General features: G+C 48.3%; 4 protein-coding genes and 1 long non-coding RNA gene across 5 annotated transcripts; 4 read left to right on the top strand and 1 right to left on the bottom strand.

Moving 5' to 3' along the window:
* The first annotated feature begins 967 nt into the window (after positions 1–967).
* On the top strand, positions 968–6,469 carry RIOX1 (ribosomal oxygenase 1). Its single transcript, XM_058849573.1, has 2 exons — positions 968–983; positions 4,544–6,469. Exons 1-2 carry the CDS (start codon positions 968–970, stop codon positions 6,424–6,426), a joined length of 1,899 nt encoding a protein of 632 aa, XP_058705556.1. The 3' UTR covers positions 6,427–6,469.
* A 493-nt stretch (positions 6,470–6,962) lies between these two features.
* On the top strand, positions 6,963–10,487 carry LOC131584364 (acyl-coenzyme A thioesterase 1-like). Its single transcript, XM_058849440.1, has 3 exons — positions 6,963–6,983; positions 9,854–9,991; positions 10,071–10,487. The coding sequence occupies exons 1-3, from the start codon at positions 6,963–6,965 to the stop codon at positions 10,485–10,487; spliced, it is 576 nt and encodes a 191-aa protein (XP_058705423.1).
* A 2,300-nt stretch (positions 10,488–12,787) lies between these two features.
* Positions 12,788–18,189, top strand: LOC131580741 (acyl-coenzyme A thioesterase 5-like). The gene is made up of 3 exons (XM_058842285.1): positions 12,788–13,400; positions 15,941–16,143; positions 16,775–18,189. Exons 1-3 carry the CDS (start codon positions 12,788–12,790, stop codon positions 17,354–17,356), a joined length of 1,398 nt encoding a protein of 465 aa, XP_058698268.1. The 3' UTR covers positions 17,357–18,189.
* Positions 16,669–19,242, bottom strand: LOC131580748 (uncharacterized). The gene is made up of 3 exons (XR_009277954.1): positions 18,867–19,242; positions 18,185–18,411; positions 16,669–16,846 (listed from the first exon to the last, which is right to left on the bottom strand). It is a non-coding gene; the product is annotated as an uncharacterized LOC131580748 (long non-coding RNA).
* Positions 19,243–19,362: 120 nt separating this feature from the next.
* On the top strand, positions 19,363–25,430 carry LOC131580733 (acyl-coenzyme A thioesterase 1-like). The gene is made up of 3 exons (XM_058842272.1): positions 19,363–20,076; positions 21,698–21,900; positions 23,629–25,430. The coding sequence occupies exons 1-3, from the start codon at positions 19,464–19,466 to the stop codon at positions 24,232–24,234; spliced, it is 1,422 nt and encodes a 473-aa protein (XP_058698255.1). The 5' UTR covers positions 19,363–19,463; the 3' UTR covers positions 24,235–25,430.
* Positions 25,431–25,535: the final 105 nt, after the last annotated feature.

The raw sequence follows: 25,535 nt of genomic DNA, 5'->3' as shown, positions 1-25,535 counted from the left end.
TAAATACTACCACATACGCATTTTTATGCTCACCAAGAGGAATTCCATCTTTTTGGCAATGCATATAAAACAATAGGAGCTTGTGTGTGCGGATGAGCACGTGTTCAAAAATACTTCTATAATGTTGTAATCCTTTTTCGGGGAGACCCCTCTGTCCCACCCCCCTTGCTCTGGACTATAAGGTGCCATATTGGCTAGTAGCAACACATATCTACTATGGGAGGCAAATAAGCATTTCTCCTGTCGTGCTCTGAGCAAATCTGAACCAACATGGTTGCTAAGCCAAGGCATTCTATTTGCTTAATATTTTCATCTTGGTAGTGCTGCATCTGAGGTGAGCAAGCAATTTCAGAGTACTTCAGAAAAATTTCAGTATAGGAAACAAAAGGTAAAGTCTTTTTGCAGGGCTTCTGACTAGGAGAAGCCTACAGAAGAAGCAAATGTTGAATAGTGCTGCCCTATGTTAACAAAACTACATGTTAATCTTGAAATAGTGGGCATAAATGTATTTAATGAGCAAAACTATGCAGTTGCCATCATTTGTACAGAAAGGATATGAAGAGTAAGAATCCTTTAAAACCTGTCTTCCTTGGAAAACCATCATCCAAACAGCTTGTCAAGAGCCATGGTCTGTGCATGTCAAAAGGATATTTTCTAGCAGAAGATATGTGATTTATGCAGGAAAAGTTTGACTGTACTTTCTACATTCGTTATTTAGATGTGATTAATGCAACAGGACAAATATTTCATTCAGGTTCTCTTTGCCTTCATTTTAGGATGAGGATTTTCTGCTCATGGCCATTTATTTCTCTCCTTCTGCTGGAGCCTCAAAGTCTGGAGCTTTGTATTTAATCACTGCCTATGGAGTCACTGCAGATGATATCTGCTCAATGCTACCAAATGCTAGAAGGCACCTAATAAAAGAACAAAAATCCTCATAAAATTATTTCAAAATTTAAAAGTACACATGCCCAGTCAAGGTGGTGAGTAAACTCAGTCAAGGGTCCTACTTAAATACATTATTTTAATTCAGCTTTAATTCCAGTATATCTGCTTTAATGTCACATGGTACAAAAGAAAATTGTGCTTCCAAATCCCTCCAAAAAGATAATTTCATAGGGAGGACAGAACCTTCTAATTATGATTTTTACAAATGTGCTTTAATTTGGCTGTTCCATGGCAGGGAAGGCTTCTTTTCTCAGTGGGGCTCCTTGTACAAGATAACCAGGATTAAAGACCACAACCAGTCACTGAACAAGAAAATCCCTGAGAAGAGAGAAACAGCTGGAGGAAGGCCAAAGCTGCTGCCAAAAGATGCTTCAGTGAGTGAGTGCATTCACTCTGATGAGGGAGGCCAGAGGATAGCTCTTGAGAAACAGTTCCTGAATTAGCTTTCAGTCTTGTTATCTGGCAGTGAACTTTATAGCTTTCACAACGAGGAGCAGGCTTCACAATCCAGCCCAGTGTCCTTCCAGTGATGACATCGTGGATGTAGCTGGCTGTATGAGAAAGATTGTCAGCTAAGCAAACCTGTTAGTGAAGGCTTGAAACGCTCTTTATCCTTACTATGTATTAGTTTTGGCATGAGAACAGAACTGATGGTGCAAAAGGAAGGTCACCAGTAAAGTAATAATAAGAAAAAGGATTAAGCTGGGTTTAGCTTTCTAAAAGTTACCAGTTTACATTAATGGTTTGCCGGGAACACAAAGTTTGCATGGCAGTGAACAACTGAGTATCCAATACAGAGGAAACTGCAAAGAATTTGCCCTTTCCACTCATTAGTGAAGACCACTCATAGCTACTCATAGCAGGATCAGGCCTTACCCAAAACTGTTCCTTAAATTTGAGATTTCTATTATTTGAATGGCATGAGGTTAAAATATCAAATGAACCCTACATCTCTTTAAGGTGCTATTTACTTACTTCTTTTGAAGTCACTTGTAACTCTCATATAGGTTGTACTCACCATATTTATAAGTCCTCTTAAATAAAACACGTGTGGCTCTTGGCAATGCAGCTTATATGTTCATAAAATCCAAGTAACTTTGTGCTAAATTCTAAGTAAGAAATATAATTGAGCCTCCAGTTGCTACTCTCTGTGAGCAGCAGCTAGAGATCACCTAATCATACAGAGATCTGTATTACTTTCCTTTTGTTTATTTAAAGAGTTGTACATGACACTTAATTCTTTAGACAAATTCCCTTGAAATATTGGACAATGAATGCAAACAGCGTGTAAACCTTGTGGCTACTCCTAAACAACCATTTGAGTACTCTGTAAGTGATACTGAAGCTCTCCCTCTCTCCTTCGCCGTAGGTCAAAACCCTTTCTTGTGTCACACAGAAAAATAGCAACATTCTTTATTCTTGAAAGCATTTATTATTAGAAAGACTGAATTGTTGAAATAAACGCTTTCTTGTTATAGAGATTTAGCCATTATTATTTTCCACTATGTCCTTCACTCAGAGACTTTGTTATACATCAAAAAAAATCCAATGTCAATCAACTGTCTTTCAGCAGTAGAAAGTGACATCCCTATGAAGATCAGGGCCCTCAAATGAGACTTTGAACCTGTACTGGTAAACACCCAGAACAGCTTTGCTGCTGTCATTACAGATATCCTGGTGTAACTCAGGTCAGGCTCTGTGCACAGCACTCAGCTTCTTCTCTGAAGGATCAGTTGTACGCCAGTAAATTAAGCAGTAACACAAATAACAATCCAGACGCCCAAGTTTTTCAAGTCTTCCCCCTCCCAAGCCTGTTTAGCCATGCTTACATATAATTAAAACCTACAATGGCCTAACTTTTACCATATTTCAAGCGCTTGCATCTCAATTTGGTTAAGGGTCCAGTTCTGTCGAAATGGTTTCAGCTGATAAGATTATTCTGGTAAGCAGGGCTTAACCTTGGGGAAACAAAGAGTGGATTGAAATAGAGCTCGCCCTTCCCTTCTCTTCCAGTCTACACATGCACGCACAGGCTGCGTGCACTCCCCCCTGGCTGTCACCTTGCCAGGCAGATGCGGTGTCCCCGGGGCGCAGATCAGGGGGGCAGAGCGCTGATCAGCCTCTGCCACCTGCTGGCAAAGCCGGAAACGGCCCAGGCGTGAAATCGGAGCCTGAAGTGCTGCCTGTGCATGCCTAAAACCCGTCTCCATTAACTAAAACCATCGTGCCACAATCAGGACAGTCTTCTACTGCCGTGGCTCTTCACGCAGCTTTGGCCACGAAGGCTGTGCCCAAAGAACTCCGTCAGAAAAATACCTACAAAATTAAAATAGCTGTTCTTGCACATATACAAAAAAGGCCTTCATTGCTTAGAGCACAATGGTGTTCTCTGATACTGATTTGTCTGTTGTTTTTAAGGCAATTCAAAGAAACTTAAACCTTTAAGATATCAGTGTCTATTCTAGAATTTAGACTTAATAGCTGAATTTATCCTAATTGGGTCTAACTGATTTCTGCTCCTGAATTGTGGTAAAATTGAAATGTAGGTCTGGGTTGAAACCTGGAAAAAGATGAAAATTCTTTTTTCAGCTTTATATCCGATGCTTGATATAGTAAGTAGCCCACACAGCAAATCTGCACATGCCTTGTGAATGTTAGCCGTTTAACATATTGTGTGCAGCTGATATTCATATCTGTGAGAGGTTAATAACACCCTGTGAACCAGAGGTTTCCTGGGCACACTTGGGTAATTGCTGCAGTTAAATGCTTTAGACTCACAGCAGCCTCTGGAGATGAAATTCTCATGCAAAATTCATTCCCATGAATTACTGCAGCTCATCAAAGATTCTTCTCACAAAAGTACTACATAGTGAATTTCTTCTACTGAAGTTTGGTCTAGATCAGAAACGTAGTCTGGCAATACAAAACCCTACAGTTTTGCCTCAAGCAGGGTCTTGTTCTACCACTCCAGCAAAGCTTCCTATGCTGAAGCTGCAGCCTCTGGAAGCACAGAGCAGCCCTCACCCTGCCCAGCACCACTAACGCTGGCCTTCTGCAATGCCTCAGGCCTCAGAGAGAAATGGGGAGGAAACAAAGGTCTGCCCAGGTTATTAGACAGTGAGTGGATTTGGGGAAAAAAAAAAAAAGAAAGAAATAAAAATAAAAAAAACCAAACAAAACAACCAACTATGTGACATGACAGCCTTTTGGGGTTTTGGGATCCCTTTGATCCTTTGAGATGACACAGCCTTTCAGCAGCCATCAACATCAGAACAAGAAAAGGAGAGGGGGAATGGCACACAAGAATTGGCTCAGTTCAATTTGCGTTTCTATTCCTTGTGCAACACGACCTTATGAAATAACTGTTACCTCATCTCGCCTCTTTAGGTTGCAAAGTAATTCCAGGCTGTCTAAAAGCTTATCCTTACGGTACGCCTTAAAAAAAAAAAAATTACTTTCTGAACGTGCTTAGAGCGTACTGCCAGAACGACGCTTCCTAGCCAAGGAACAGACCTGCCTGCATCGTATCAAGGGGAATCGCCTCTCCTTCTCTACTGCGGGGCGGGGGAAGCAAATATGCCCAGCCCAATTTAAGGGGCGGTGGTGACAAAAGACAAGACATTCTGTTGCACACTGCACCACCGGCACCCCCAGCGCGCGTCCGTCCTTCCGCCGGCAGACGCGCGGGCTCCCTCCCGTGCCCGGGGCGCTCCCGGCGGAAGCGGCGCGGCGGGGCGGGGCGTGGCGGCCATGGCGGCGGAGCGGCCGCGGGAGCTGGGGCGGCTGTCGGCAGTCGCCGTGTACCGCCGGATGGCGGGGGCCGGGCGGATGGAGCGGCGGCGCCGCGGGGCCCCGCTGCCCGCGGGTCGCAAGCGGGCCAAGGCCCGCCTGAGGCGCGGCCGGGCGGGAGGCGGCGGCTCGGAGCCGGAAGCGCCGCCGCCCGCCGCGGCCCCGAGCCGCGTGGAGCCCCACATGGAGCTCCCCGTGGAGCCCCCCGCGAATCCTCGGCCCGAGTCGGCGGCCGCCGGGCCTGACGCGAGACCGCAGGGCGGCCCCAAGGCGATGCCCGGCGGTCCGCGGCCGGCGGCGGAGGACGGCGGCGGTGTGTCCGGGCTGCTGCGGCGGCTGGCGCGGCTGGAGGACAGCCGGCAGCGGGCGGCAGAGCTCTTCCGCTGGCTGCTGGCCCCGGTGGCGCCGGCGGAGTTCCTGAGGCGGCACTGGGAGCGGGAACCGCTGCTGGTGCGGCGGGGCAACCCCGGCTACTATGCGGGGCTCTTCTCCACGGCCGACTTCGACGCCGCCCTGCGAGGAGGAGAGGTTCACTTCGGCACCCACCTGGATGTGACCAGCTATGCCGAGGGAGTGCGGGAGACGCACAACCCCTGCGGCAGAGCCCTGCCCCCGGTCGTGTGGGACTTCTACCAGAACGGCTGCTCCCTGCGCCTTCTCTGCCCGCAGGCCTTCTCCTCCACCGTCTGGGACTTCCTCTCCATCTTGCAGGAGCAGTTTGGCAGTATGGCAGGGGCGAACACCTACCTCACACCCCCGGGTACGCAGGGCTTTGCCCCCCACTATGATGACATCGAGGCCTTCGTGCTGCAGCTGGAGGGAAAGAAGCACTGGCGTGTCTACAGGCCCCGAACAGATGCTGAGATGCTGCCGCAGTTCTCCAGCGCAAACCTCACACAGGCTGAACTTGGCGAGCCTGTGCTGGAGACGGTGCTGGAGGCCGGGGACCTGCTGTACTTCCCCCGTGGCTTTATCCACCAGGGTGATTGTCTCCCTGATGCACATTCGCTCCACATCACTGTGTCTTCCTACCAGAGGAATTCCTGGGGGGACTTTCTGGAGAAGCTACTCCCAGCTGCCCTGCAGATGGCCCTAGAGGAAGACGTGGAGTACCGACGAGGGCTTCCCATGGACTACCTGCAGTATATGGGGGTCGCTAACTCAGACGCAGTCGATGCTCGGCGAACGGCCTTTGTGGAGAAGTTGCAGAGCCTGATAAAGAAACTCATTGACTATGCACCCATCGATGCTGCTGTGGATCAGAGAGCCAAGTCGTTTCTTCATGACTGTCTCCCTCCAGTGCTCACACAAAGTGAAAAGGCGCAGAGTGTCTATGGCTTCCCAGCGCGGTGGCAAGATGGAGGCCCCTGCAATGTTGATATCCTGATAACAAAGGACACCGAAGTACGCCTGCTCCGCCATGGCATCATTAGACTGTGTAATGAAGAAGCAGGTGTGATGCTGTACTACACTACGGAAAACTCAAGAGTGTATCATAAGGAAGAACCCAAGTTCCTTGAGCTAGATCCTGAGTATACAGAAAGTATTGAATTTCTCCTGTCTTCCTATCCAAATCACGTCAGTGTAGATAACCTTCCATGTGAAACCTTGGAGGAGAAGATTTCTCTAACTACACTTCTGTTTGAGAAGGGTATTCTGACTACAAAGAAGCCTCTGGCACAAGTCTAACTCTTATTTTTTCACTAAATAAATGTACACTTGTTTAGAAAAATGTTCTGTCTTGGTCTTGCCTTATGCCTGCTAGATAAGAATCATCAGTTCAGGTCTCTGCATCTCATCTGGAGGTAGAAGGTCTACATCATGGGTAGAGAAATGTTCTGATTAAACTAAGTATTTGCTCTAGGAGCAATTCTTCATGTCTCAGTGCCTAAAGAAGAAAACTGGTTATCTTCTTTTCACCAGCCATGTTACTACACCCTGGGTAACATCAGGAAGGTTGTGAACTTCTTTGCCATCTTGTAAATCATTGTCATGTTTTCACAGTATTTTAAAGCAGCCTGCTCAGCTGTATGCCTACTGTTCATAGATATATTTGGTGATGGTCACCATTCTGTGTGCCTTTGCTGTGCTATGCTGCATATATGGTGTGGCCTTCAGGCCTGTGCTGTGTTGTAAAGATCCCTTGGTCACACGTTTACTTCCTAAAAGTGGGGCCTGCAGGGAGCTCCCACTCAGTTTGAGCAATTGCACCCACTTATGTGGCCATGCCCATAGTGAATGATGCAGTAAACTTTTCTCAGGCAAACATGATCTGCTACATTTGAAATGCTTCAGGCTCACCTGCTTCCTTTTCAGTCCAACAAGAGAGATAAAATATCCTCTCCCAGGGGTTTCCCCACAGCAGTCCCTAGCAATTAAATTATTGGTCTTTTCAAGGCAAGGGGGGCACCCTCCAATATGTTTGGGGTTTTTTTGTGCTGGGTGAAAAAAGTCATTTTAGGACCTATCAAGTTACATAAATATATGCCTGGCTGTGTGGTCAGTTCCCATAAATACTGGCACACCTCTGAAATACTTCCACAGTGCTATTTTATCATAGCAGGTGAGGGATATTTAGTCTTTAAAGCCTCCTGAAGCTATACCCACAGTGAGCAGGGTGCATTATCCTGTGCTCCTTTTGAACTGTTGGGTTATCCAGGTTTTGCAAGATGGCACCCATGCACTCTTAACTGTTTGGGATTTAAGTGTACACTATGCCCTCCAAGATCCCATACTTGCAGTAGTGCCAGCCTTTCCTCCCTTTCTTGCCTGTATGCTTTTGCTAAATACTGAAAATTGGGCTGTGTAAAAGCCCAAGAACATGCTGAGGAGCCCTTGGGGCCTCTTGGCTCTGTGAAGCACTAGTGGCTGGACAGAAATTCTATTGCCACACTCATCCTCTGACCCCTCTGTCTATTCATCCTCACCAGAGGGTCAGCCATTCTTGCCCCACCATTTATGTCCCTGGTAAATATCTCGTGCCTCCGTGGTGTCCTTCCTGGGGTGCTCTATGTGCAGCCACAGGCACCAGCACTGCAGCTTTGCTGCCTGGGGCTGTGGTGCAGAGCTGCACCAGGAGCTCATGCAGCCCTTTCTGCGGTGGCTGCAAGCACCCCCATGTCTGTTTGGAGCACTTTAATGACAACCAAAGACAGCATAAAATCTACTTAGCTTTTCCTTTCCCTGGACTCTGGTGTGATGGGGTGGGCCATTTGGGTGATTCCCCCTCAGCTTTTAATTCTGGTGAAACTGCCTGGGCTAGACACCTTACACGTACTCCTCAGAGATTTATGCAGGACCAGCCAGGCACAGAGTTTCTCTTCTTCATTGTTCTTTCTGCAGAAAGGTATTTCTCGCTGAGACCTGCAGATTATACCAAATTTTTTGAACTAGAAGGTGGTGGTCCATTATGATCCCAGTAAGAAAAGCACTCATATTTTGTAAGGTATCTAAAAATAATGTTTATTAGAGCTAACACTAATCTTACATCCCTTTAGATGCTGAGAACCCCAAGCGAAGAAGCATTTCCCTATGTCATGCAGGCATGGTTCATAGCAGATATTGTCCCATTTCAGTCTTTTAATATATTGTAAGATTCTTGTGTAAGGAAACAGCTCTATTTAGCATATCTACAGTCAAACAGGAAGTGTTTGCAAGGGAATGTCTTTCTGCACTGTTTGATAAGGGCGGGGCCACATAAGTTGTGTTACCTCAGGTCCTGGCAGGGGCTGGCTGTGATCTCCTCTGTAAGGAAGAGCTGAGTTACCGGTAGGGCTTGGGATCTGCACAGGACAGCACAGGCCTGAAGGCCACATTGTACAGGCAGCACAGCACAACACAGGCAGCAAACGCATGGAGCAGTGTCCTTCAGAGGCCACACCATGGCTATTGGAGGGGAACGTTCTGCATGCTGTAAGGCAAGGACCATGCTGAGGGTTCCTTCACAGGCTTCCAAGCAGTGCAGAAAGAAAAATAAAGGTACAGGGAGCACATACACAAATTCTTCCAAGCAGAGCTGAGCAGGACAGGAGAGTTTTGAGAGAGTAAGCCTTTATTTGCTCTTATAACCAGACCCTTGGGGCATAGAAAGAGCATCTTTTTGAAGGACACAAGGATCATTGAGTTTCACAACAACTACATGGGACACAAAAAGTGGGGAGGGAGTTGTCAGTCCCACATGTGCCTGTCACTTTGCCACTTTTGAGAAAGCTGCAGAAATACTCATCTGGTTTAGCTATCACCTGCCAGAATGCTCATCTAGGAAAGGGGAAGGATCAAACATATATGCACTGGAAGGAGAGAGCATGGGTACTATTCAGCTACCACCATCTCTCAGTGACTGAGACATAACATGGGAAGGTTGTGAAGACACCTGCATTTTTTGAACAGCTTTCATGAATTGTGACCACAGGCCCACATGTGAACCCTCAGTCTACAAAATATAAAGAAAAGGGCCTTTACAGGTAGCCAGCTGTAAGAGGATTGACCTTGGCTGGCTGTTAGTTATCTGCCAAGCCAAGCCACTCTTTTAATTCTCTGTAGTAGCAGGAGAAGCGGAGGAACTAAGAAGAGAAACCTTACAGGTCAAGACAAGGACAGGGACTAATTCATCAATATTTTTCCCAATAGCAGGGGTGAAACAGACTTGACTTAGAGAAGATTAATTTAATTTGTTGCCAGTAAATAACAGAGTAGACAGTGAGATAGAAAAACAAAATTAAAAACACCACCTCCTCATCTTTGGGCAGCATGAGCTGGCTGAAAATGTCTCTGTTCAATACGGGGGAACCCTGATCCTATAGGGGAACCCTGATTCTTACAGCCTCCCACTATCAAAACATTTCCACATTAGCTCTAAATAATCTTACTTTTGTCTTGCAACCAGAGCTCAAATTGTGTCATTATGCTTGTTCTCTCTTTGCTATCATAAGGGAAAATTTTGCATGGGAATAGAAACAATTTTTGTGTAGTAGATGCCTGTCATCTGTTCAGAAGAAAAAGTAAATATTGCTGTCACTTTCTTCATGTGGTTTTGCAAACTCTCAGCACTAGACAATCTTCCCCTCCAGGAATCTTTTCAGCTCAACACTGATGAGCATCTCCTCCTCTCTTCCAGGTGAAGGGTCCAGGGGTTGGTCTGCTCAGTTTCTCCAAAGGGGGGGAAGTGTGCCTTGCCATGGCTGCCTTCCTGAAGAACATCATGGCTGCTGCTTCCCCAGTGGGAAACATCCCCATTGTGGGAAGCAATAGGAACATTCCCTCTGTGACTGTTACACTGATTCCTCTCTGTTACAAGGATTAAAAAACCCCACACCTTAACGTTATATGAACACAAAGCCAAGGCCACCAATTCCAAATGTCTTGACTATTCTGATGTCCTTGATGATCCCTTTCAAGCCCCTGGCAACCAAAGCCTGATCCCACTAGAGAAAGCTGAGGCACAGTTCCTATTTGTCCTGGGACAAGATGACCATGTTGTCAAAAGTGAGCATTATGCTACTGAAGTCTGCAAGCTTCTGCAAGCTCAAGGGAAGGAAAATTTTCAGATTCTCTCCTACCCTGGAACAGGGCATTGCATAGACCCTCCCTTTTTCCCTTTGTACCACATAGGAAGCCACCCTGTTTTTCACAAGCGGGCAGTCCTGGGTGGGGAGCTCAGGGCTTATTCTAAAGCTCAGGTTCATGCTTGGTCACAGATCCAGGCTTTTTTCAAAAAGTATTTAACTGTTAACTGTTGCTGCTGGAGATGAATAGGTCACAAGAACACAGCTCGAGGTGTGGTGAAAGGAAGAGAGAATTTTATTTCTTCTCCCAGAAGTCATAGGTTTCTGACCACGGCCAGGGATTGGATGGTCAGGATAACACTTTCTCACTGCACTGGCCATGAGAGATGTCCATCACAAGACGTGTATCAGAAAGTACGTACACATATCTATGTTTGCAGTTACTGTCCTGGGAAAGTCTTTCGAAAACTATGTCAGCAAGCTCAGAAGCTGAGTTTTCAGGGCAACAGTTAACTAATGTGCAACAAATAATGTGCAAGTAACACACAAATTTTAACAACCAGATCTGATAAATTCTGCTATATTTATCAGGTCAAACCTTGTCACAGGTGTACCAGTACAACTACAGTATCTTCCATAACTTTGCACATCCATAACACAGCAAATAAAAGGGGTTGCCTTTTCTGTTCTTCCCTCAACCTTTTTGCCCAAGTGCCAAGAAAAGGAATGGTGGTTTTTGCATTAGTCTTTGATAAAACATGTCATGTGCAAAATGTGCAGTTACATTTCTTGGGTGGTTTCTATTCCTTTAATACTTGACAATGCTTTTCCATGTGGTCTTTACATGCAAGTGCTATCCTCAGGTCATACTATTTGTCTCTGACACTTGTCTCTAATGACAAATTTGGAGCAGGGATTTCACTGCTCTTATGTGTTATTGCAAATGAATGTGAATGTGTTATTGGAAATGGAAACATCTCTAACTTCTGTGTTGCTGGAAATGTGTAAGAATGGCTGCTCTAGACAGGATGCTGGGCTGTCTCTGGTTAAGCCTTGGGACAGGTTGTTTGCCTTTTTTGTTATTGGGGTGAGAATTGTAATAGAGTCTGAAATTTGAAAGTAATGTAGTCATTTGTAGTGCTTTGGTTAGAAGTAGGTTTTACATATTGACTGCTCTCCCATCCAGGGTGGATCAAAGGCCCTGTTGGTCGAAAGACCCTGAGGGCCTCCTGCTCCTCCTCAGCAGAGAAGTCACACTCACTGCAAAACATCTGTGTACAACAAACTGCCACCAGCACCCCCAATTGCTTTGTGAGGACCAAACCAGGGGCCAGGGAGCACCATTTCTGTCAGACCTGAAGGGCTACCACCTCCTTTGTGAACACCATCATCCCATGCCAGCTGAACCACCTGTCCTGGGTTTCTCCATTTTGCAGGTGTCCTCCAGGCCAGCCTGGTACACATGGGACAAACCTCAGAGCCACCAGCTGCCTCTCAGCCCTGTCATGTTTTCAGCACCTGGGCATCCTCATTGTAGCCCTTCCCTGCCCAGCATGTTTCATAACAGATGTTATCAGCAGTACTGTCTGACACCTCTGGGCCTGCCCCAGCATGGGTAAGGCTCTTTGTTTGAGCGTGGGCTAGAAGAGAATGTGACAGAGCAGGAGGAAATCTTGGAGTAGCTCATGGCTATGTCAGGTGCTGTCATTGCACAAAAGGTGCAAGACTGCATGTCCCAAGAGATGCCAGGAGAGCAGTGCTGGGCTAGTGGGGCTGTCTCTGCCTGTGATGTTCCCAGGCCTGCAGCTTGGATGACTCTGAGGGGAAAAAGACAGCCTGTGTGAGAAACCCAGGAAGGAGGGTTGCAGCTGTGCCTGTGCCTGTGTCCAGTCCAGCAGGCTGCTGTAAAGAACTTCCACCACAGCAGATAAGCACCCTATGCATCAACAAGTGTCTGGAGAGAGCAGCTGTATTTTGGAGATCAGAGTATCATAGAATAGTTTGGGTTGAAAGGGACCTTCAATGTCATAAAGTCCACCCCCACCCTGCAATAAGCAGGGACATCTTCAGCTAGATCATATTGCCCATCCAACCTGGTCTTGGATGTTTCCAGGCATGGGACATCCATTGCCTCTTGGGGCAACCTGGGACAGTGTTTTACCATTCTCATTGTAAAAAAAGTTTCTACCTTATGGCGAATCTGTATGAACTGTCTTTTAGTTTAAAGCCATTGCCCTACTAATAAATTTGTCTCCATGTCACAGGCCTCCTTCAGATACTGAAAGGTGGCAATAAGGTGTCCCTGGAGCTTTCTCTTCTTTGAGCTGAGATGCCCCATCAGTGCCAGGGGATCGGCTGTGATGATCCCGCCCTGCCGTGGGTGCCGAAAGGGGCGCAGCAGTGGCTCCAGGCAAAGTTGGCATCTCAGCACGTGTGTGCCCACACCATTCCTGCCTCAATTCCCCTCCCCTATGTGTGGGAAACTGCATTTATAGAAGAAGCCTCAGCTTGAATGCAGTCAGAGTGGACTCAGCAACTCCGGAGCTATGTGGCAGGTCAGTGCCCGCTGCCTGTGCCGGGCCAGCTCCCGCGCCTGGCAGAAGTGGCTGCTCTGGCCCGGCCCCTGCGGTCCTGCAGCCCCTCGCAGCCGCAGCCCCGCGTGGAGCTCCGGGACAGCCCCCGCCCAGGGACTCTCCTCCATGGCTCCCTCTATCCGCCTGTCGCCCGCCGCCCGCAGTCTCTTCGACGAGCCGCTGGCCATCGCCGTGCAGGGCCTCGGCCCGCGGCAGCAGATCACGCTGCGCACGTCCTTGCGGGACGAGACCGGAGAGCTCTTCCAGGCCAGTGCCCGCTACCAGGCGGGCGACGACGGGGAGCTGGACCTCGCCCGCTGTCCCGCGCTGCCGGGAGGCAGCTTCTCCGGCCTGGAGCCCATGGGGCTGCTCTGGGCTTTGCAGCCCCAGAAGCCTTTCTGGCGGCTGGTAAAGCGGGACGTGCAGAGCCCCTTCCTCCTGCAGCTGGAGGTGTTTGAGGGCCACGGGCAGCGCCCCGGGCGGCTCCTGGCCCAGGCGCAGCACGAGCGGGCGTTCCTGCGGGACGGGGTGCGGAGAGTGCCGGTGCGAGAGGGGAGGATCCGGGCGACGCTATTCCTGCCCCCCGGTGAGTACCAACTGCAGCCATCCCGCTTTCTCTAAGCCGGGGTTTTGCTAGTGAAAGTTGTTCCATGACCTCTGTGAAGGAGTACATTGAAGCTCCATGTCTTTTCCCCCGTCCTTGCCTCCCCTCTCCCATGCCATTGAGCATCCTGACCATCCTTTCCAATTCACCTGCCTATGCATGTGCCAGGTCATGGTTGCAGAAGAAGGCAGAGGAATAACCATTCCTTCCTGGGGATTGAAGTTTAAAAAACAAAACAAAACAAAACAAAACAAAAAAAAAAACCACAAAACGACCATGAAGAAATTCACAGCAAATGAATGTGAGTGTGCCAGGAGAGCTGCTGGGCAAGAATCTGCAGAAGGGAGTGGTGGGGAAAGACTCTCTGATAGTCATTGGCATTCCTACTCACTGGAAGGGGTTGGGGCATCTTTCTCCCTCCTCTCCTAATAGCAACTAACTATAGTTATAGTTATTTGGTGACCATGGCTCATCATACTGGGGTGAACATCATCAGTTTGTGAAAGAGGGGAGAGGAGGGGCTCAAAAAAAATTACCAGGGAATAAATCTCTCCAGCTGGAAAAAACAACTATTTAATTGCTCTGGAAAAGGTGCAGAGCACCTTTCTGAAATGTAAGGATTGCCCAAGACACCACCTGTCTCTAGCATCTTCTGGGCAGCTACACCAAGACTTCCCTGCCAGAATCCAGGGTGTGGGAAGGCTGATTTCTTGGATTTAGCATCCCGTCCACAACAAGGCCAGGATTCCCTCCCCTGCCTCACCTCTACCCCCACCTGCTGACCAGGAGAGGGAAGAAGCTACCTGCATACACTTTATTTCAAAAGTGTCCCACTTCCCCTGAGCTGAGGCACTTCCTCTGAGTCCCCTGATCTCCACCTTTTTGCCTGTGTTTTAAAATGATATGCCCCTGCCACAAATTCCCTAGCACTTCGAATTGTTTCCTAGGCACTTTGAGTTGTTTACTAGGCACAGAATAAAAAGCATTTGTCCCCATCCTACTGCCACCACAAACAAGCTTCAACTTAGCAAGCCTGTAAGCTCAGTCTGTAGTCAGTATCTCTTAGTTCTATTTGGAGATGTGTTTCGCAACCATGATTTCACCACTCTCAAATTGTCCTGCACTGAGATAACTCATCATGATTTTCAGTTCCTGAGCCTGCTCTCTATACCACACATCTCCACATTTAGATTCAGGAGTTGGATACTCCTCAGCAAATGACCTAAGGCTGTGTTGAGGCAGAGAGCTCAAAGGGATTTTGCTACAGTATTGTGGCACCTCTCTTGAGCACCCCCGCAGCCTTATTCAGCTGTACCACATCTTCTGGGCTTGTTCAGTGCAAGTCCATAGAGCCCCACAAGAGCCAGCTGAGCCATGGGCTACAGACTGGCCCCTGGCCACACAGCCACTGCTCTGAGTGCTCACAGCCTATGAAGACCCAGTAGATGTGTTGTTGCCTGCATGCAGACAGCCACAGAAGGAAGAGCACAGCAGCACTTTTGACGACAGAGCTCTCCTTGGTCCGAGGCAGAGAATGAACTGAGAGAGAGATGCTGTGCTCTGTCTCTCTCTCCTCGCCTCTGTGATACCCTGCAGCACATTCCCACCATCCACCTTCAGCCTTTTCTGCAGATGCACAAGCCACTGTGAGGCAGGGTGTGAGACTGTGGTAGCAGGGCATCCTCAAAGGGTGGGAGGCATGAGCCCACTCAGGCCTGTGGCTCTCCTGAAGCCAGAAATAGGTGTGAGCTAGGTCTTCTCCACTCCCAAAAAGGTCCAAGGTCACCTTCTCTCGCCTGTGGCTTGTGGAGCTTTCCTGCAGGTTGCAGTCCCAAAACCTACCAGGCCAAAGGAATGCAACATGCAAAGCATTCTCTTTCCCTGCACTGGCTGGGCAGGTTCAGGATTCTCCCAGGATGAGGAAGAGAGAATCCTGGACCAAGAAAGATCCAACCAGAGATCTGCTGATCACCCACTGAATTACTTGTGGCATCCTATGTAGAATTTGATACTGACTGTTGCCAGACATGACTGACAAAGGAACAAAGTACTGGTTTTCAAGGGATCCCAAATATTAGGAAGCAACATACAAACAAAAAAGTTTAACATTTCTAGCTTGTGTTGCACCTATCAAACCACGATACCTTGAGGATTTTTATAGCAGTAGGTAAAGAGCTTGTTGTTACAGGGCTGCTTACAGGAAGAGAATTTGGGACAAGATACTTTCACCAAAGACACTCTGCCTATTGGCCCTAAGCACTATGCACAGTACTGCTGATTCCTAAAACAAGTAAGGGTTTGCACCTTACCTAAGAGGTTCTGCTCCTGCACTTTTTTCCCTCTGCAACACACTCTAAATTTTTTTCAGGTGATGACACTGCACAGCTGACTGATCATGACTTTTCCCCAAAAGATGCTTTTCTGCAGTTCCTGTTTGGTACCTTGTTTGATGCATTCCAAACCAGAGAAACACTGAAAGGAGTCATTTCAGGCAATTCTGATCTTTGTCTTGTTTGCTCCAGGAGAAGACACCTTTCCAGGGATCATTGATATACATGGAATTGGAGGAGGTCTTTTTGAGCCCAGAGCAAGCCTGCTGGCCAATCATGGCTTTGCCACACTAGCCCTGGCTTATTATCAGTTTGAGGATCTGCCCCAGAAACCAAAGGAACTCCACCTGGAATATTTTGAAGAGGCAATAAACTATATGCTGCAGCACCCACAGGTAGGAACACCCATTTCCTCTGGGTTCCAGAAACTGCTCCTGGAAAGTCCTCTCACTTTGCCCAAGTCATCTTTGGAGGAAGTTGCAGAAATACTCACCTGGCAGGGCTAGTCTTTGCAAGGATTTTGGGTGTCTGAGTTCTAGGAAAGAGAAGGGGCATATGTGCACTGGAAGTGGGGGTAGAGAGAGAGATCACAAAGCAACATCACAAGAGACAGATCAGATGTAACCCAGTGGGAAGCATGTGCAGGAAAAAGCCTTCATGAGTTACCACCAAATGTCCACCTACAGTCTCAAGAGTGAAAAGTAAAGAGCATCTGCCAGGGTCTAAGAGTAATAATTCATAGCTGTGACCTAAAAGCTGTCCCCAGATGCATGAAATTATGTCCCCTCACTCCTGTCTGATTTGAGAACATGAGGGAACATCAGTGGTTTGAAGTACAGTGTCAGGAGGAACTATAGGGGGTGTGGGAGGGTGTGCCTGTCATTTGTCCACAAGGAAAAGTAATCATTGCCACCACTTTATTCACGTTGTTTTGCAAACTCTCAGCATTCGACAATCTTCCCCTCCATGAACCAGCTGTTGTGCTTTTCATCTCAGCACTGATGAGCATTTCCTCCTCTCTTCCAGGTGAAGGGTCCAGGGGTTGGCCTGCTCGGTTTCTCCAAAGGGGGTGAAATGTGCCTTGCCATGGCTGCCTTCCTGAAGAACATCATGGCTGTTGCTTCCCTCAATGCCCCTGTTGCTATTACATGTATTCCTCTCTCTTACAAGGATAAAATCATCCCCACTTTGACGTTATATGAACACAAAGCCAAGGCCACCAATTCCAAATGTCTTGACTATTCTGATGTCCTTGATGATCCCTTTCAAGCCCCTGGCAACCAAAGCCTGATCCCACTAGAGAAAGCTGAGGCACAGTTCCTATTTGTCCTGGGACAAGATGACCATGTTGTCAAAAGTGAGCATTATGCTACTGAAGTCTGCAAGCTTCTGCAGGCTCAAGGGAAGGAAAATTTTCAGATTCTCTCCTACCCTGGAACAGGGCATTGCATAGACCCTCCCTTTTTCCCTTTGTACCACATAGGAAGCCACCCTGTTTTTCACAAGCGGGCAGTCCTGGGTGGGGAGCTCAGGGCTTATTCTAAAGCTCAGGTTCATGCTTGGTCACAGATCCAGGCTTTTTTCAAAAAGTATTTAACTGTTAACTAATGTGCAACAAATAGTGTGCAAGCAAGGTCAAACCTTGTCACGGGTGTACCAGTAAAACTACAGTATCTTCCATGACTTTGCACATCCATAACACAGCAAATAAAAGGGTTTGCCTTTTCTGTTCCTCCCTCAAACTTTTTGCTCAAGTGCCAAGAAAAGGAATGGTGGTTTTTGCATTAGTCTCTGATAAAACATGTCATGTGCAAAGTGCACGGTTACGTTTCTTGGGTGGTTTCTATTCCTTTAATACTTGACAGTGCTTTCCATGTCACTGTGGTGTCTACATGAATGTGCTATCCTCAGGTCATACCGAGCTCCCAAATGACAATTTTGGAGCAGAGATTTCACTGCTCTTGTGGTCAATGTGTTATTGCAAATGGAAACATCTCTGACATCTGTGCTGCTGCAAATGTATAAGAACGGCTGCTCTAGACAGGATGCTGGGCTGTCTCTGGGTAAGCCTTGGGAATAGTTGTTTGCCTTTTGTACCTTCTTTCCATCTTTGCTTGAGAAGGAAGTGCTCTGGCTCATGGATATTTCTGGGCCCAAGATGTCATGCAAAAAACTTTCTGTTGAATTTACAGCCATTTTATTCTCCCACATCATGTGGAACATTTGAATCTTTGTTACAGGGATGAGAATTGTAATAAAGTGACTGAGATTTGAAACCTATGGAGTCTCTTGCTGTGCTTTGGTTAGAAGCAGGGTTTGCAACTTTACTACTTTCTCATCCCAGGTGATGGCTTAATAAAGTTGCAGCAACTTGGGATCAAAGGTTGCCCAGGTGGGAACAGGAGACCACAGAAGACAGACACATAGCCCCCTTACCTTCACTGTCTTCCACAGCTTTTGTGTCAGCAAGCATGGAGAAGGAATATTGCTGAAGCCTCCAAGACTCTTTTCCTTAGCATCTGCTCCCGCATATGGTCAAGCCCATGATCAAATCCAGTAGCATAAGCCACAGAGCTTTGTTCTGAACAATAGGAGTAGTTGCCACACATTCAGGACTGGACACCAGACAACATACTCAAATGCTAGATGACAGAACACCTCACCTGTTTGGAGAGAAAGGGTAATCTCCATGGTGAAAGACTTCTGAGACTCTGCCTAGTATCTCTGACCACTTAATATTCCCAATTAGGACAATGTTCAGGATTCCCTTAGTGCTTCCACCTCCTTCACACCTCTAAGACACATGAGTAGCTCAGAGCACGAGGCATCCGTACCTGAATCTGCCAGGAAGAGTCTGGGAGCCTCAAGAAAGAGCTCTCCCTCTGCAGTTCCTTTTGGATCAGAAGATCCATATCTGCGTGAGATGGATTGAATTACCTTCTTTTTTAAATCCTTGCACAATCCATTACTAGAAGAGCCAGATGTTTCCTGACCTACCTAAAAATAATCTGTGAAAGTGCTCCTCCCTTATTGCTCCTGCATCTCTGATTACTCTTCCTAGTATACCTGGCTGTGCAGCTGCCTAGGCCGGGCAGAGCCCGGTGGAGACGTAACCCACCTTGTTCATGCCTTGGGGTAACGAACAGAGAAGCAGAGCCCGCAAGGAGACAAGAAGCAATGGCGAGCTAGTGCTGGTGTGGCTTCTCCCCGCCTCTGCTGGGGCTGGCCCTCGCTGCGGTCCCTTGGCTGAGCGACACAGCACAGCTCGGCCGTCCCATCTCTGTCCCACACCGGCCCTTCCCTGTCCAATGAGTTCCGACTGCGATTCTGCTCGGTGGCTCGTTAAGGTATCTGCTTGTCCTCTCCCCACGTCTCCTGCCCGCAGCTACTGCATGGCCCGGGACAGCTCGGGGGGACACTGAGGAGCTCGCCGAGGCCCAGACGGATTTCAAGGACTAGGCAGCCTTTGGATAAACCCTCCCACAGCCGGGGAAGGCAGTGGGGGGAAGACAGAAGAGGCGGCAGGCATGCAGGGAAATAGGGAGGCAAAGAAATTGGCAGGCACTCAGGAGGGAAGCAGGCGGGCGGGACAAGGGAGCTGACGCCCTGCTCCTCCCCGCCGGGGCGTGCCAGCGGCACTCCAGGCCCGAGCCCGGCCCTGCTTCTGAGGGTCTGCCTCAGAATCCGCCCCCAGAGGCGGGAGCGAGCAGGAGCTATGTGGCAGGTCAGTGCCCGCTGCCTGTACCGGGCCAGCTCCCGCGCCTGGCAGAAGTGGCTGCTCTGGCCCGGCCCCTGCGGTCCTGCAGCCCCTCGCAGCCGCAGCCCCGCGTGGAGCTCCGGGACAGCCCCCGCCCAGGGACTCTCCTCCATGGCTCCCTCTATCCGCCTGTCGCCCGCCGCCCGCAGTCTCTTCGACGAGCCGCTGGCCATCGCCGTGCAGGGCCTCGGCCCGCGGCAGCAGATCACGCTGCGCACGTCCTTGCGGGACGAGACCGGAGAGCTCTTCCAGGCCAGTGCCCGCTACCAGGCGGGCGACGACGGGGAGCTGGACCTCGCCCGCTGTCCCGCGCTGCCGGGAGGCAGCTTCTCCGGCCTGGAGCCCATGGGGCTGCTCTGGGCTTTGCAGCCCCAGAAGCCTTTCTGGCGGCTGGTAAAGCGGGACGTGCAGAGCCCCTTCCTCCTGCAGCTGGAGGTGTTTGAGGGCCACGGGCAGCGCCCCGGGCGGCTCCTGGCCCAGGCGCAGCACGAGCGGGCGTTCCTGCGGGACGGGGTGCGGAGAGTGCCGGTGCGAGAGGGGAGGATCCGGGCGACGCTATTCCTGCCCCCCGGTGAGTACCGGCCGTGCCGGGCTCCTTCTCCCACGGTGCTGCCTCTAATTTTGCCCCCGCACTCCCAGGCCGGGATCCAGACCGCCTCCAGCCTCCCCTGGAACCCCGTACCAGGCAGAGGACAAGGGGGAACGTGTCTCGCCAGTAGGCAGCGGACACTCCTCAGGGAGTGGCCTGATCAGCCCAACCGGCTTGGATCTGCTGCTCGTACTCCTCACACAGAGCAGCTGCCTGTGGTGATGGACATGAAGGCACTGATTGTAAACTTTTTGTTCACAAATGCCATGGGAGGTGGAGTCAGCCAGTCTTCAAGGTACCTTTCCTCTACTTGGCTGTTTTCCAGGAAATTCAGGTGGTAATTCTTTTGAGTAAGTGGAAGACTGCTCTCCTAAACTGTAGAGTTTAAGCCTGTGGCTTCCCTTTCCAGCCTCTCCACACATCCTGAACATTGTAATGCCCTAATTGCTGTAGCCCAAGTTGCCTTTTGCTGACATATTTGTCCCTAGTTCTTCCCTGTTTGTGAGCAGAAAAGGAAAACATTAGACATACTTGCCCTGGCAGCATTTTTGACAGAAAAAAAATGAAAAGAGCCTGTGAGGTTTTCAGATTGCCTGACAAATGCTGTGTTGTCTTTCCATCAGCTGCCCAGTTTTCTGCTAGTTTTCTGCAGGAAACCTCATCTCTTGCATTCCCTTGGTTCTGTAGTAGCCACACCCCCACTACATCCCACCTTTCCTTTCCCCTGTGATACAGAGGTTTTCACCAAGCATGTCTCTGGAGCCCCATGTACTCAAGGAGCATTTCTATGTATTATGTGCCTTCCCCTCTCCCCTTTCTTTCCTGTCTGTCCCATATAAATCTTTCACGACAGTGCTAAAATCATACATGCTGTGCCAGCCAGTGCCCTGGGCTGTGACTTCATCTGTCTTCCTGAGGCTGGAGGTTCTAGTTCTTGCTTGTTACCCACATTGGATGTTAATCTGCAGACACCCGAGGGAAGCCTCATCCTCCCTCCTGAGCAGGAATGGAAGTCTCCCTCTGGACCTCCTCCTTTCCATACTTTGTTAGTACTTTGCAGTAATCCCTCTCAGTGCTGGACTTCAGTCCCTGTCCCATGATGAACCTAACATAAATGCTTCCCTTACCAGGTAAGCAAGGCTGGTTTCAAATGCTTTCTTCTCTTAATCCCAGAATAAACGACTGAGGTGCATTTACACTAAGATTGAAAAGCCGGAACCATCAGAAGATGAAATATTTTTGGATCAGCCTCCTAAGAAATTCTCTAAGGAGAAGCCTTCTGAGTATTTTTGAAGCAGAGTTTGCAGTGAATTTTCATGATACAGAGAACTAGTTGTGATTGTCAAAAGATCCCTTCTCTTCCAGCTGCCTGTTCCCTGATGTTACCTAAAACATTAGCAGACCTGCTAATTTGTGGTAGTTTAATCTTGCAGCAATGAGACCATTTCATTAAAACTGTCACAGTAATTTAGGATCCTCAATACCATTCTGCTGCTGTAATTTTTTTTTCCTTTTTTTAAAAGACACATTCCTCAGGCCTATGAATTTGGAATATAAATTCAAAATTGTGGGTTAATGTGTCCTGTTATGTGGTCTTTCTCAGGAAGTGGCTCCTTTCCGGGTATTATTGACTTGTATGGAACTGGAGGAGGACTCCCTGAATACAGGGCATGCCTGCTAGCCAACCATGGCTTTGCTGTGCTGGCTCTGGCTTTCTACAGCTATGAAGATCTCCCTAAAGGGATGAAAGAATTCCATCTGGAATATTTTGAAGAAGCTGTAAACTATATGTTACAACACACCCAGGTTGGTTTGTTCATTGACTTTCACTACAGTGAACTCTCATTAGTTAGAACCTGTCAGACTGCAGATGGGGCAGAGCTGCTGTACTTAAAATAGCATTGCTGTTGAGTTGGGTGTTATTAATTTGTTTTATATCTTTAACTCCCATTACAATGGTTCTCTGGCAGGTTATTCCAACTCTTCCTTTTGAACTGGGCAGGTAAAACAGTAACACATTGGTCATATACTGGTAATTTCTACTCCATTCAACCCAGTATCAAAACTAGGGTGCTAGTTGCCTGGAGGCTTACTGGACTTGCAGTGGGGATTTTAGATTTATGCTCTGTAGAATGTCCTTTTTGGCTATGGAGCACATAACCTTCTGTGGTCAAGGTCTCAGGGAAACCAAGGAAACTCAGGGAAGTCCACCAATATACATTTGAGGCTGTGTATTTTATAAGCTGTTAAAATCACTCCAAATATTGGTATTTGATAACTGTGGGTGTTAGTAGCTACTTGTGCACTTAGATATCCTTCTAATTCAGTACCTCTTGGAAGAGAACCCTGATGAATTCTTCATCTCCTTATAAGTAGCTGTGAGTGACAGTAGCTGGAATTGCACAAACCAACACTTGGTTTTTCTGAAGAATGAAAATAAATACCTTCCTCAACCTCAGAAAGATCAGTAGTTGTTAAAGGTCTTGGCTGCTTTTTAGTCAACCTTAGCTGCTCGTGCCCCCTCTTTGCCCAAAAAAATCTGAAAATTGCTTCCTCCTTGCATTTTTTTTCCCTTGAGAGCAATACAGTACCATTCCCTCCTATTAACACCTCCACTGTTATTTTCACCGTGTTTTTAATGTGTTGCAAAGTTTCAGCCGTATTTCCCCCTTCTCATATTTCAAAGTCTGTGGGTTTGAAGCCTATTACACTGGTGGTAAGATACAGAAGGTATTAAATTGTGATGCTGTCTCAGAGCCTGTTTGCCCCTGAGAGTCTTTGGATATTGAAGAATTGTGGTATTTGCTAACCTTCTTCCAGTATCCTTATAGAATTTCAGCACCCAGAAATGTGATTTAACTTTTCTATTCTAGTTAATTTGCCTTGTGTAAAAGAAAATGAAGGTAACCTAGTCTAGATTGACTCCAGGGGACTGTACAATTGTCTTAGAAAAATGGTTTTAATAGGTTATATTTTTAAGACAATTTTAATAAGTAAGCTACCTCAGACTACTTTCCGTGAGTTAAATACCAAACATTCTAGGGAAGCAGGAGACCAGTTCATGTGAAGCCTGCTACCCCACGTCAGCTTCTTAATAGGGGAACCTTGAATACAAGAAATACATTAACATAAGTGATGACAATATCATAGTCATTGCTGACTGTAAGCATTTTGCACTGAAAGAAAGCAATTGCAGAGGAGGTCTCCCCTGTTCTTTCTCTCTTCTTCTCTCAATTGCATTATAAATAAAGTGAATCTGGGACTGCACATTTGCAAGCACAGCTGTACGCACTACTTCAACACTGAACCTTGTAGCTTTGTTAGGATTATGCCGCAGTCTCAGCAGGGCTTAGGATCATAAATCAAGCACAGAACAGTTCCCAGGATCCCTCAGACATGGGCCCTGCACACAGGACCTCAGATGTCTGCAGGTGGGGTCCAAATTTGGGACAGACACAGCTGCAAATATGACAACATATTAAAGAAGTGGCATGCCATGGTTCATTGTTGTGGCTTCTCTTCTCTCACCTCCAGGTTAAAGGTCCAGGAATTGGTTTGCTTGGACACTCAAAGGGGGGTGACCTGTGTGTCTCCATGGCCTCCTTCCTAAAGGGCATCACAGCCACTGCCCTTATCAATGGCTCAGTGGCAAACGTGGGTGCAGTGCTCCGCTACAAGGACATCACCATTCCACCCCTTGGTGTCAACCTAAAACGCATCAAGGTTGGCAAGTCTGGGATTGCTGATATTATTGATGCATTGAACAACCCACTAGAAGGGCCTGACCAGGAAAGCTTTATCCCTTTGGAGAAGGCTGAATGTTGCTTCTTGTTCATTGTTGGCCAGGATGATCACAACTGGAAAAGTGAATTCTTTGCAGTTGAGGGGAGCAAACGTTTGCAAGCTCATGGGAAAGAAAAGCCTGAGATAGTCTGTTACCCTGGAGCAGGACACTACATTGAACCTCCCTTTTTCCCAATGTGTGCAGCCTCAATGCACCTGCTATTTGGCAAGCCTGTGATGTGGGGAGGGGAGCCCAAGGCACACTGTGAGGCACAGATAGACGCTTGGCAGCAGATCCAAGCTTTCTTTCATAAACACCTCACAGGCAAGCCATCTGGAACATCCAGTAAGCTCTGATACAAATTAGGTTACTTTACAGATTAAGATCCTGGTGTTTCAAGTTTGTTTTGCTAAATGGCTCAGAATGAGAACAAGGAACATTGGAGAATAAGCTATTAAGTTTCTTGGAGGGTGATGGTGAGCGAAAGCAAGAAAGCAGCTTCCTTTTTACATACGCCTCTAATCTTGGTTAGAGGTCTTGGCCTCCTGTTTTATGTAGTACAGGGTTATAAGCTGTGGAAAACAAATGGTGGTGAGATTGTGTGTGTTTTGAGGATGATGTTGAAGTGGTAGGTAACTCATCCAAGCTAAAAACCGGGATGAAAACGTGCCTTGGCCGCCTCAGAGAAAATGTATGCCATTTCCCAGCTTTGTGTTCTAGTTCCAGTATTCTAGTTTTTCTGGAAGCAGTAATCTGCCTCCAGTAATCTTTCTGTCCTCCCTGTGCACTTCTCCCTTCTTTGTTGCTCCTTCCATTTCTCCCAAACCACTAAAATGCAAATGCCTTAAAAATATCTAATATTTCACTTACCAAAAGCAGCTGTACTGTGCCAGCACGCTCAGGTAACAATTCACATTTATAGGCAACAAACAGCCCATAGCATGATGTGATGTTCTGAGCTTATGCAGTAGAAATAAGACATTTAAACAGTCTGTGGAAGTTCATATGCGTGAAGAAACAACAGAACGTGTCCTGTCAGATGTCATCCTGGAGCTGCTCACGGGTATCTCCTCAGCATGGCTGGGTGTAGCTGTAGAGATCCGCAGCACTGTCGGAGCTGCCTGCCTGCACATTCCCCGAATGCCTTCTCAGCTGCCTGCTCCCAGGGGCTGCTGAGAACAGCCCGGCTGCAGGGCTGGCACGGCGGCTCCGGGAGGCCGAGTGCTGGGCGGCCCTGAGGGGGCCTGGAAGGGGCCGCGAGGCTGCCGGCCCGCTATGGCGGAGCGGGGCTCCGGCTGCACGCCCGCTGCTCTCTGCGCATCGGGGTGAGCGCTCGGCCCCACCGGGGATCGTCAGTAACTTTTAGCACCCAAGCGTGGGGTTGAAGGAGAAGGTGCTGGGTGTTACCGGCGCATTTGCACCGTGTTCCCGAACTCGCACACGCCAGTGCCTCCAGCCTGTATCGGGCCTCTGCTGTCGCCTGTGCATCAGGCCCCTTTGCGTTTTGCATCGACTGTACTTGTAATGGATTAAAGTGAAACTTTAACCTCTACCCACGGCTCGCTGCTCCAGTCCGTTGCATGGTTTGGGGGGGGCGGGAGCGGCCGGGGCTGGCTGCGTTCCGGAGCTAGGGGGCGGGGAGGGGCTCTGCTCTCCA

This window comes from Poecile atricapillus, chromosome 1 (genome assembly GCF_030490865.1).
Source record: "Poecile atricapillus isolate bPoeAtr1 chromosome 1, bPoeAtr1.hap1, whole genome shotgun sequence".
Lineage (NCBI taxonomy): Eukaryota > Metazoa > Chordata > Aves > Passeriformes > Paridae > Poecile > Poecile atricapillus.
Note: the sequence above shows the minus strand (reverse complement) of the source record. Positions and strands in the feature narration are given on the sequence as shown.

Bases quoted from the DNA above. Each gene is read 5' to 3' on its own strand.
- LOC131584364 (XM_058849440.1), top strand. From the start codon at position 6,963: ATGCCCATAGTGAATGATGCA. The intron at 6,984-9,853 runs GTAAACTTTTCT...CCTCTCTTCCAG, and splicing joins TGCCCATAGTGAATGATGCA to GTGAAGGGTCCAGGGGTTGG. The intron at 9,992-10,070 runs ATTCCCTCTGTG...TTATATGAACAC, and splicing joins TTGTGGGAAGCAATAGGAAC to AAAGCCAAGGCCACCAATTC.
- LOC131580733 (XM_058842272.1), top strand. From the start codon at position 19,464: ATGTGGCAGGTCAGTGCCCGCTGCCTGTACCGGGCCAGCTCCCGCGCC. The intron at 20,077-21,697 runs GTGAGTACCGGC...GGTCTTTCTCAG, and splicing joins GACGCTATTCCTGCCCCCCG to GAAGTGGCTCCTTTCCGGGT. The intron at 21,901-23,628 runs GTTGGTTTGTTC...TCTCACCTCCAG, and splicing joins ATATGTTACAACACACCCAG to GTTAAAGGTCCAGGAATTGG.
- LOC131580741 (XM_058842285.1), top strand. From the start codon at position 12,788: ATGTGGCAGGTCAGTGCCCGCTGCCTGTGCCGGGCCAGCTCCCGCGCC. The intron at 13,401-15,940 runs GTGAGTACCAAC...TGTTTGCTCCAG, and splicing joins GACGCTATTCCTGCCCCCCG to GAGAAGACACCTTTCCAGGG. The intron at 16,144-16,774 runs GTAGGAACACCC...CCTCTCTTCCAG, and splicing joins ATATGCTGCAGCACCCACAG to GTGAAGGGTCCAGGGGTTGG.